The sequence below is a fragment of the Camelus bactrianus genome, chromosome X, assembly GCF_048773025.1.
Source record: "Camelus bactrianus isolate YW-2024 breed Bactrian camel chromosome X, ASM4877302v1, whole genome shotgun sequence".
In the NCBI taxonomy this organism is placed as follows: domain Eukaryota; kingdom Metazoa; phylum Chordata; class Mammalia; order Artiodactyla; family Camelidae; genus Camelus; species Camelus bactrianus.
The window spans coordinates 7,092,000-7,104,014 of record NC_133575.1 but is presented as its reverse complement, the minus strand read 5'-3'; the positions used below and the strand labels follow the sequence as shown (position 1 = coordinate 7,104,014).

At 47.5% G+C, this 12,015-nt stretch overlaps 1 protein-coding gene and 1 non-coding gene across 2 annotated transcripts in view; both read right to left on the bottom strand.

The window, feature by feature from the left end:
* Positions 1-12,015, bottom strand: part of CLCN4 (chloride voltage-gated channel 4) — a 64,223-nt gene that overhangs the window by 36,071 nt on the left and 16,137 nt on the right. Inside the window, exon 4 of the mRNA XM_010966200.3 lies at positions 1,383-1,537. Within this exon, the coding sequence (XP_010964502.3) occupies positions 1,383-1,508 (126 nt within the window). The 5' untranslated portion in view covers positions 1,509-1,537. The remainder of the gene's footprint in view (positions 1-1,382; positions 1,538-12,015) is intronic.
* Positions 5,408-5,481, bottom strand: TRNAT-CGU (transfer RNA threonine (anticodon CGU)). Its single transcript has one exon. It is a non-coding gene; the product is annotated as a tRNA-Thr (tRNA).

Here is a 12,015-nt window from a genome sequence, read left to right as displayed (position 1 = left end):
GCAAGAACGCTGAATGAGCCAGCATGGGTCACGTCTAAACGTGACCAGCCAGACAGCTACGTCTAAACACACTGTAAGAGCACCCCTGTGCCTCGCTGTGTTAATAGAATCCTACATTCCTCCGAGATCATCATTCCCCTCATAACCCTTTAGAGCAACGGTTGGCAAACATTTTCTGTAAAGAGACAGAAAGTAAATATTCTCAGCTCGGCAGGTCAGATGGTCTCCGTGGCAACCACTGGACTCGGCTGCTATAGTCCAAGCCATAAAGCGCATGTGCATGCGCAGGCCTGGCTGCATTCCAAGAAAGTGGTACCTACGTGAACCCCTGCGGAGCTGCATTGGGCCCAGGGCCACAGTTCCATCGCCCCTGCTCCCGACTGAAGGCTGCCCCATCTCCTCCGTTCCTCCAGGTTGGAGCCAAGCAACTGCCTCAGCTTCCTGACTCTACGTCACTCCCTACACGTCTCACTGTGTCCTTGCCCTGCCAACTTGCGTGACATGATGACACAGTCACACTCTCGATGTCACTGCTCATTCAGTGCACTCTCTGAAGATGCTCTCCCTGAGTCACCGCCAGCACCCCCGTAGTTGCTTTGTCTCCGACTTGACCTCTCCATGGAGGGGTCCTGGCTAGCAGCCCCATCCTCGCCACTATCTCCCCCTTTCACTTGTGGCCCCTCCTTGCCGGCTCCCTCTACCTCTACCTGCTTCTTCTAAGCGTCTGTCACTAGCCCCAGGCCCCGCCCACTGTACCCACTAAACCCCGGCACTGCCCCAGGCTGACTGCTCCTCACCTCTCCCGCTATAGACCCAGGCCACCTGCCGCGGTCTTTCACGCCTCTGTGACCTAAAAGGGCCACTCCTGATTAGAACCCTTTCCCCTTCCTCTGTGAGGCAAACTCTTAGTCATCTTTCAAGACCCAAGTGAAATGTCACCCTCTCTAAAATACCCCCCCAACCATCCCTCCTAAATGACCCCATAGCACTTGACACGTAACTTTATCACAGCCCATTAAAATGTATACTGATTGCCAACTGGATGCCAGGCACCGTGATGCGTGCTTTCGCGCACACACAGCCTCATTTAATCTTCAGGTAGAATTAACTCCATCCTTACAGAAGAGAAGATGTGGTCCAGAAATGGCACCCCAAAAGTCACCCAGCCTGAAAGTGTCAAGGGCAAGATGCCTCTGATCTGTCACCTGGTATTATAATTACCTGTCCCCGTCTCTGCCTCTCCCACTAGCCCATCTCTTCTTTGGAACCTAGTCCAGCACGTGACCTGTGAAGCACGCGTTAGCTCACTACCTGTCCAATGAAGCCATGGCCTAGCTGTTTGAAAGGATTCCCCTCAACGTGTCCTTACACACCCCACCTACCTTTCTGTGTCTGTCGGTGTCCCGTGACTTTTCCCTTAGCCAGTCGATGGTGTGGAAGTCCTCATACGTCCCCACATCGGGGAAGGGCTCGTCAAGGAAATCCATCAGGTTTCCAGAGCCACTCATCACTCCTGCGTCGACCACGCTACTTACACCTGGGAAGGAAAACCTGTGGTTAGACATGTAAGCAGGACATGTGCACGGAAGCATCAGAACAATCCACATGTGCTATTTTCTTGTACGAGACTTATTTCAGCCCAGGCACCTCTGCTGTAGTGAAATACACATATATATAGTCCATCTCAGTCAGTCTGCGCTGCTATAACAAAAATACCATAGACTGGGTGGCTTACAACAACACGCATTTATTTCTCGCAGTTCTGGAGGCTGGGAAGTCCAAGATCAAGGCGCGGTGGAAGGGGCGGGGGGCCGTCTGGGGTCTCTTTTATAAGGGCACTAATCCCACCCATGAGGGCTCAGCTTTCATGACCTCATCCCCTCGCCAAGGCCCCATCCTAATACCATCACACTGGCGGTTGGGTTTCAACATAGGAACTTTGAGGGGACACAAACATTCAGTGTATAGCATAGTTGATTTTTGTTATCTGCAGTAGTTATGTGCTATTAAGTCACCATGGACATCGAATTAGTGACTACTGAAGCACTGTCCCTAAGAGAAATACAGGATTAGGTTCCTTTGAGATTCTGGTCACATTTTCATCAACCAATCAATACATAACCTTGTTTTGCATTTCCATTTAAAGATGCCTTATTGAACACGCATTGTTGACTCATCCACACTGAACTCACGGCCAATGACACTATCGCTCATGCCTGTGGGAAGCTTGTCTAACACACGTATTTTTCCATAAGGCACACTGCAGCCTTTTTGTGCTTAGAAACACTCAAGGCATCCCATCCTGCATTTTAGGGCCATTGTAAACAGTGAAATTACCAATAAAAAAGGACAAAAAAGTAAAAACTATGGTACTAAAGAGACTGCAGAAAGGACACTTGTTTCCAGTCTGGAAACTGAAACACGACGGCGGAACCCTGCCTTCTTCAGCCTCAGCTGGGAACGTGCATTTCCAACAAGTCGAACTTTTTCGGACTGGGCGCGTGCACTCTGTGCTCCCCATGTACTGATCTGGGGATTACAGATGCATTTTAGTGAGCAGGCAAATTCACAAGTACGGAACCGCTAATAATGAGGATCGACGACATGCATTTCTGAAAAACCTCATGTTCTGCAAAAGCCAGGCATCAAAATGACAGGGCTGAGGGACACACGGGGTGGAGACATACCACCCGAAACGAAGTCATTGTAACCAAACCAGTAACCGGTCCTCCTGGGAGATAAAGCGGAGCAGTCGGGCAGGCAGCCTATGCGGTTGTCACTGCGGATAGCCAAGATACAGCCACAGCAGAGCAAAAATGCCAGCGAGACTTTAAGCAGCTGGTGGCAGCCAGGGCAATGTGCAGGGGACAGTGGTCCTCTGCATCAGGGGGCTGCCATGGGGACGGACAAGGAGGCAGGACAACCTGCCACAGAGCCATGCTATGGTCTGAATGTTTGTGTCCCCCACGTCCCATTCATATGTTGAAATCCTAACCCGCAAAGCGATGGTATTGGTAGGTGAGGTCTTTGGGAGGTGACTGGGGCATAAGGGAAGTGCCCTCATGAATGGGATTGGTGTCCTTCTAAAAGAGACCCCAGGGAGCTCCCCCGCTCCTTCCACCAGGTAAGAACACAGCAAGAAATCTGTGATGGGGAAGAGAGCCCTCACCTGACCAGGCTGGCACCCTGATCTCGGACTTCAGCCTCCAGACTGTGAGGAGTCACTGTCTGTTGTTTACAAGCCACCCAGCCTGTGGGCTTCTGTTACAGCAGCCCGAATGGACGGAGACAAGCCAAGCTGGCAGCAAGGTGGCCCGGGCAAGCGGCTCTGGGTGCAGGTACTCACTTCTAGTTTTCCTTAAAATCCACTCAAAAGAGCACCTGCGGCCAGGGCAGTAGCAAGGCTGAGGGTTTCTTCCTTTCCTGCCTAAGGTAGCAGTTCCACTCCCGCTATTCTGGTTCCCCTCGTCTGGAAAACAATCACAAATAAACCAAGACATCTTCCACGTGATGCCACCCGCAGAGCCTGACTTACAGATCACACAGGAGCTAAGCTGACACGGAGAAAATGCTCACCACCAGTCAGCAAGAAAAAGAATACACTCTTATGGAGACAAGAGGTTGGAACAAGCACTACATAAAAATTACTTTGGCAAAGAGTATGGAAATTGGAATTATAGGGCAAGGACCACAAAAGTGCCGGAACTGATGGTTAAAGAGGTGAGGGGTAGTTATAAAGCTATTTAAGCACAGGCTTCTCTCATTGCTCTCTGCGCTTTTAGATCTGGAGGACCCAACCACGACCTGATGAAAGTGCATTTTACTCAAACTGAAAAGTCATTTTGGGCAAAGCGGAGTAATCACCTTACAAGCAATAAGTGGCCATGGTGATTGATTTATTGACTGTCTGCATAACTCAGCTGCCTTAAAACTTTAAAAGTTTGAAGCTGAGCCATGCCAAGCTGAAAACTGTACCTGCTGATGAGTGCCCAGGGAAGAATCACATTGCATAAGCCAGTAGCAAAAGATGATAAAAGGGAAGGGATAAAATTAGAAAGTAAAGATTTCATTCTCATTTCCACAAAAACAAGATGGTAATAGCCTTATATTCTATGTGGAAAGGAAAATCTCTGATAAGAAAAAGAAGACAGCAGGCTGTTGACCCACAACGGGGAGCACTTGTAAGAAAAACTGAGCCAGCAGATCGAAGAGTTGCAGACTTGGACATTCTATTAAAAAGTTCACGTTACCTGAAATTTAACCAAATCTCTGGTCAAGCAACAACTCCAGGCAATGATGGTTGAAACGAAAAGTCACTCTGGAGAACAAGTGCATCTTTAAACTTCCATGGAGCATGCCATGGTTGTGACAACCAGACACATAATTGGTCAAGGAAAATAAACATGATCTAATCCATAGATCTAACTGGGGGCGCCCTGGGGGCACAGAAGGAGGTGGTGTCTTCATTTCTGAAGTTGGGGTTAAGCAAGACAGGAGGACCAGGAGAAGTGTAAGAGGGCAGCCGGGTCAGAAAAATGGAAAGAATTCCATCTGGGATCCATCTGGGGGATATAGATGGATAAGAAATGAGAATCCAGCCAAACACAGGAGCAATAAGGAATGAACTCCAATGACTTGCTAACTGAGAAATAAACTTAACCCACGTAAATTCAATACGGCACCCAAATGGACGCAAACACAGCTGACCCTTGAACAATACAGGTTTGAATTGGGTGGGTCCACTTATACATGAATTTTTTTCAACAAATATAGTACCTGTATTTTCATTTTACAGATCTTTCAATTAACTAAGTGTGGGGGAGAGTTTGTGTTCTATTAGAGATTACAATATGTGGCATCAAAAGAAGAAGAGTTTGAGTCCTGATTCTACTCAAACTATTTCGGCCTCCTGCCCTTGGATGAGTCATTTATCAATGCCTTTGTTTTTCAGGCAGAGACAGCAGTATGCAGATGTCAACTGCGTAGGGGGTCAGTGTCCCTGAGCCCTGCACGTTCAAGGGTCAACTGTAGCTGATAACAACTTCAATCATATACAGAAACTCGACACTTTCACGTCTCCCCATGTGCACATTTTATATTACTGATGTCACAAATTACATCTTCTTCTATTGTGTATCATTAACATATTTTATAGGTGTAGTTCTCTTTTATACTTTCTTCTTTAACTTCTATACCAGAATTAAGTGATTTATACACCATCATTACAATATTACAGTATTCTGTATTTATTTTTATAGCTACTTTTACCAGTGAGCTTTAGACTTCAAAATATTTTTGTGTGGCTGTTAGGTATCCTTTCATTTCAACTCAAAGGACTCACTTTAGCATTTCTTATAAGGCACGTCTAGAGGTGACGAACGCCCTCAGCTTTTCCTGGGGAAGAGCGAGGCCCTACGGGGAGTCGAACCCAGGACCTCCTGTTTACGAGACAGGCACTTTAACCAGCTAAGCCATAGAGCCACCTCCTCAGCTTTTGTTTATCTGGGAGTCTTTATCTTTCTTTGGTTTTTTAAAGATGGCTTTGCCACATACAGTATTCTTGGTTAGCAGGGATTTTTTTCCCCCAGCACTTTGAGTATATCATCCCACTCCCTTCTGGCCTGCAAGGTTTCTGTGGAGAAATTCACTGACATCTTACGACACATCCCTTGTACAAGACGAGTTGATTTCTCTTGTTGCTCTCAAAATTCTCTCTTTACCTTTGACTTTTGACAGTTTGATTATAATGTTACTCAGTGTGGACTTCTTGGGTTCATCTTTTGTGGAATCTGCTGGGCTTCTTGAATCTGAATGCCCATTTCCCTCCCCAGATTTGGGAAGTTTTCTGTTGCTATTTCTTTAAATATGCTTTTTGCCCCTTTCTCTTCTTCTTCTGAGACTCCCAAAGGCATATATTTGTCCACTTGATGGAGTCCTGCAAGTCTCTTAGGCTTTCTTTATTCTTTTTCATTCTTTTTTTTTTTTTGTCCCTCTGACTGGATAATTTCCAAGTACTTGCCTCCAAGTTCACAGATTCTTTCATCTGCTTGATCAAGTCCATTATTGAACACCTCTAGTGAAGTTTTCTGTTCAATTATTGTATTCTTCTGCTCCAAAATGTCTTTCTTTTTTCTATATGCTATCTCTTTGTTAAAATGCTCATTTTGTTCATGGATTGCTTTCCTGAGCTTGTTGAGCATCTTTATGACAGTTTATTTTGAATTCTTCATCAGGTGAATCATATTCCTCTGTTCCTTTGGGTTGGTTTCTGTTTTGTTTCTATGGTTGGGTCATGTTTGTCTGTTTCTTCATATTCTTGGAACTTTTATGTTGGTATCTGTGCATCCGAAACAACAGTCACCTCTCCCGGTATTTACAAGCTAGTTTCATGGAGGGAAAGACCTTCATCAATCAGCTCAGCTAGAGAATCTGGAGGCCCCCCAATCCTTTTCTGTGGATGCATTTTCTCTGAACTTGTGCATGTAAAGTCCTAATTAAAGGCGTCTGCCAGGATCGTAATCTCTTGCTCCCTCTGGTGTCTGTCTGTGGCACTGCAAGTTCTCTGGCTCTATAGCAGCAAGCCACTCCACTCTCCTGGGTTCTCAGTGGCAACCAGGTAGCTCCCCATCAGCATCAAAATCAGGCCAAAGAGATATCAGTCCCTCAGGTAGCTCTCCAAAAAGCCAGAGAGCAGATGCAACTATGCTACTCCTCCTCCCTCTTGCTCCAAGTGAGGGATGAGGTAAAACAGGAGCCAGTCCCTCAGGCCGCCCTCAGAGAAGCCAGGCTGTGGGAGGCGCGCTTCGCCTCTTCCTTATGAGTGAGAAGTCTCAACTGGAGTGTCTTCTCCCAATCATGCAAATCCAGGCCACCACCACTGTCCTTTGTTCCCAGCTACCCTCAGGCCTCTAACCTCTGCTGGTTCCATCAGTGCTCTAAGTGGGGAGTAAGGCGAGCCCCGAGGTAGGGCTCTGAAAGGTACGGATGCTGAACGTTCTGTTCTCTTTCTCCCCAGCAGGAGAAATCGCAGGCAGACTCGTGCTGAGCTGTGCCGAGTTGTGCCGTCTCGGGGCAGGGCTGACCCTGGTGAAGTGAAATCACTCCTCTTCCCTGTTTCAAGGCAGCTGCTCCCGGCTTTGTGCTCACCTGGGGTACTGCAACTTCCTCACTGGAATCTCGAATTCTCATAAAGGTATTTTGGTGTGTATACCGTTCTTACTGGTGTTTGTGTGCGGGAACAATGGCTGGGACTTTCTACTGTACCATTTTGCTGATGTCACTGGGGCCCAAAGCATTATCAGAACTCCTAATTATGTTGTGGCAGAAATATCTTCCCCTCCACCGTGACCCTGTGCACTCACAGAGACTTATGATATATTTTAAAACAAACTGGAAGTATCAGATATCTGGCTCTTTAATATCATGCTTTTTCCCTCTGTATGTTGAACACTTATCCCAGGAGAGGCAGCGTGGCAGAGTGGTTAGAAACAGGCCCTGGAACAGCCCTGCCTTGGTTCAAATCTCAGCTCTGCCCCTTCTTAGCTGTGTGACCTTAGGCAGGTTGCTTCACGTTACCGTGCCTCCGTCTGTCCACCTGTAAAGTGGGGGTCTAACAGCATCTACCTCAGAGTGTCGTTACAGGATGAAAGAGTAAACACCCAGGACTGTTGGTGCTTCGTAAGTGACTGTAAAATAAAAATCCTGAAGTGTTTCATGAAAACCTGCATGTTCGCTCCTTCCCAAAGTTTATCTAATCGGTCCTCTGACATCTGTAGCGGACAGGAGGGACCTGACAGATTCCAGTTCGGTTCAGGGAGATTAAGCAAGTCAAAGTGAATTTTGGGGGACCCTCTGTGACTTCTCTTTACCAAGAACTCCTGAGGCCATTAAAACAGGAATCGATGGCAGGCATTTTCAACCTCTCTTCCTGAAAACGCCTCAAAGTCTTGACATTTATTAGAGACGACTTTCTTTCAAACGAAATACATCAATGCAAAGTGGAAAGGCCACTAAATGAGAAATCTGCGTGAATCCCGTCTGGCTGTGTGACCTCCGCTGACCCCCACTGACCTTCACTGCCCTCCTCTCAAACACCAGAGTCCTGGGATGGACCGTCTCCTGCCCCAAGCATGTGACACAGAGACTGAAATTTAGTACCACCCCCTCTCACCCTCTCAGGGACAAGCAAACATTTTTTAATTAATCAAAACGTTTTGTCTCTGCACAGATACTGGTTCAGCCGATGGAACTTTCCAGAAATTTCAGAGCTATCTTCACTGCCAGTTGTTTATATCAGTCATGACAGAGCAGAAAATCATTAAAATACATATATATTCTTTGCTGTCAACGAAACGAAAATGAGGTCATCTGTGTGAGAATCTCACACCCTCGAAAGCTATAGCGATACCTGCGAGCATTACTGCACTTAAGACTTAGAAATGGGGACTCAAAAGCATAACCCAGAAGAGATCGCTAAATGCACAGAAAAGGCAGGCTGCAGGCAAACAAGGAAAAGACACTGACAGTCCACGCTCCTCACCTCCATGGAAACGCACGCGCACCGTAGCTGCTACCAAGATTCTAATTTCTCTTCCATCAGACCAAAAGGAGACAGAAATCAGAGAAACGGGGACTGAGCTGGGCATAAGCACAGGGAAAGTCCCCAAAGCGAGTTATCTACAATCTCCCAGTTTGTCCTTTTGTTCGTAGACCTGCAGTTGCAGTAAACAGAAGTAGCATATCTAACACACCCATTTTAGCTACAGTCTGGAAACTGCTCTGAGCTACTTAGACGGCCTGTTCCTCGGGGCAGGTCTGGATTACCCAGTGGAAAAGTCACGCCCTCCTTCCCCTTGTCAACCTTCGAGCCACCTGTGCTTGGAAGAGCACCAAGAAAGAGCAGGTGGGGTGGCTGTCATCTTGGGACCTTTTCCTTCCGACTTGTAGAAGTGCACAGGGGGCCCGAGCAGCAATCTTTTTATTTTAAACATTTTTTTTTAGTTAGAATTCACATACCATAATATTCACCTTTTTAAAGTGGGATTTAATATATTCATAAGTCGTACAACCACCCTCACTACCCCATTTCAGAACATTTTCATCCTCCAAAATCAGCCGCACGCCCATGGTAGTCACTCCCCTGGACCAGGCCCGGCAACCACTCATCTACTTTCTGTCTCTATGGATTTGCCTCTTAGGGGTGTTTCATAGAAATTCGATCATACAACATGCAACCTTTCGTGTCTGGCTTCCTTCACTTATTATCAGGGATTCAAGGTGCATCCATGTCGTAGCATCAGTGCTTCACTCCTTTTTATGGCTGAGTCATATTCCATTGTGCGGACAGACCCCATTTTGTTCAACTATCATCAGCTGATGGACATTTGGGTTGTTTCCACCTTGGGGCTATTATGAATAATGCTGCTATGATCATTCATGTCCAAGTCTTCGTGTAGACATCTATTTTCAGTTCTCCTGGGGAGACACCTAGGAGTAGAATTACTGGGTCATATCTTTAACTCTATCTATAACCTTCTGAGGAGCTGCCAGACTGAAATCACTTTTCTTAAGTATGCTTTTTATTAAAATAAACATCTCTCCATAAAAAAGCAAAACTCCTAAGTGTACACCTCCATGAATTTGCACCAAGTGAACTCGTACCCATGTAGCCAGCACTCAGAACAGAACGTGACCAGCCCCCAGAAGCCTCCTCGTGGCCCCTTCCAGCCCTCACCACACCCCTCTGACTATCCTCACACCGCAGATTAATTTTGCCTGTTTTTGAACTTTATGTAAATGAAATCTTTCATTTCCAGCTTCTTTTGTTCTAGATTACGTTGTAAGATTTATCCATGTTGTTGAAGATAATTATTATTTGTTTATTCTCTATGCTTTATAACAGCAAATTTTTTCTATTAAGGGCCAGAGAGTCAACAGTGCTAGCTTTGCGGGCCACGTGGCCTCTGTCAGGACTACTCGACTCAGCCACCGCCACGGAGAAGCAGCCAGAGGCGATACACAAGTCAACGAGTGAGGCTGCTTCTCAGTACAACTCGGTTTATAGACACTGACATTTGAATCTCATGTAATCTTCACCTGCCACGAAGTATTCTTCTTTCAGTCTTTTTCAAGCATTAAAAAACATAAAAAGCATTCTTAGCTCATTCTTGGCTCGGGCGGCCAGCCTGATTTGGCGACCGTGGAAACAAACTGAACTGACCCATTCCACTGTGGGCGGACATCTGGATGGTTTCCCGCTTGGAGCCCTTACACGTGGCGCGCGGCCACCACTCTCCACACCCACGGCTAAGACGTTGCCGTTGGAGCCCTTCCACCCGCTCCCCTTCTCCGCCCAGCAGTGACCGGGTCCCGTTAAGAGCCTGACCATTTTTATGCCAGTATTCCTCTCCCAAGCCAGCCCGCATCATCTTATTTGCCTACTTGCTTTATGACCTAATTCTCAGATGACTTGGGCAGACGGAACAGAAAGTCATAACTCTGATGAAAAGAGCAACAGTCTCCAATCAGTGAGAGAGGCTGGTCGCCACGGGGGGAAGTACCAGCGTGGGCGCTGTAGCAACTGCTACTAGTATCTCCTCCCGGCCTCCCAGCAAGCTGGCCTTGCCACCTTGCTCCTTCCTGTCCCCTCACAGTAACTTAACTGTCATTTAGGGGTTAGCAAAGGTTTCCTGCAAAGGGCCCGATGAGGGAGAGTTTCAACTTTGCGGGCCATAGAGGCTCTGTCGCAATTGCTCCTCTTGGCTACTGAAGCAGAAACAGGCAGGGAGCTGGGGGCTGGGGGCTGGGGGCTGGGGGCTGAGGGCTGGCGGCCCTGCTTTACACAAGCATTCATGAGGCATCTGCTACCTGCCAGGCCCCTGTCAGAAGTTCCAGAGGTACCAGTACGCCGACAAGCCTCTCCTACCAACAGAAGCAGGACCCACCAATAAGGTACAAAGAAAGCACCGCAACCCACTGGTGATGTACAAAGATAAAGAGGCACAGCCGCCCCCACAGGACCCCGGACATGCAGGATCTCACTAGCAACGCTCCAACCAGGAAGCTGTGGGGAAATAAAAGGTAATTCTAAACACACACACCCCCCGAGGTTTCTATGATATCCTACAATCAGAAAGGTTTCTCCAACTAATTAGCAAGCCTAATGCTTCAAGATTCCAGATGCGCCTGACTCGTGAGTAAAATACGGTCATAGCATAGCTCTTACAAAGTGGCCAAGGCCATCAGGTCACCCGTATTCACAAGACACCGTGAAAAGTGGTAGGACACAAGGAGGAGACGCTCTGGGAACACTGAGTTCCAAGCCAGACCTTAGAAGCTAAAAATACATAAGCAAAAAAGCTTCATGTCTTACAGATTTCCCAGAAATTCCAACGACCAATCACAAGCAGTCCTGACCAAGTCCCTTTTCTTGCGTGGATTACACAAGGCACTAAACTCAGGGCTGATGTCTGCTGGCCGCTCCTCTGAAGGCCAGCTGGGCGCCCCTGGGCTCAGAGGGGGTGTCATTGCACCACAGGGCCACTAGAGGGTGCTCTGTGAGCAGTCCTGCTGCCTAGGGCACCTGAAGTCCCCTGGGTGGGAACTGTCTCCTCTTTTTTCCATCAGCTCCAACTTGTAACTCTCACCTCCACCCAGAGAGAAGGCAGGGCAACTCCCCCATCCTACCCTGCCTCACCTGCTGTCCTTCCCTTGGCCTCCTTTAGCCCTAACTCCTTCCTTGTGTCACAGGAATCTCGTATCTCCGCAGCCCATGGCTCAGGCTCTCTGCCCTGAGCCACAGGCAATGGCCAGTCCCAACATTCCTGCCACACCCCAAGGAAGTCAGAAAGCCTTGACCTTGGTCTTTTCACCCACAATTGTAATACTGCCACATGACCACGTGCATGTGCACTGCCTTGAACAAATGGCTCTGTTGTCCACACCTAATTTCTAGAATAATTATTGTATCCAATGCGGACAGCGTCCTGCCCGTATCGCTCAAAACCTTCCAGTAAG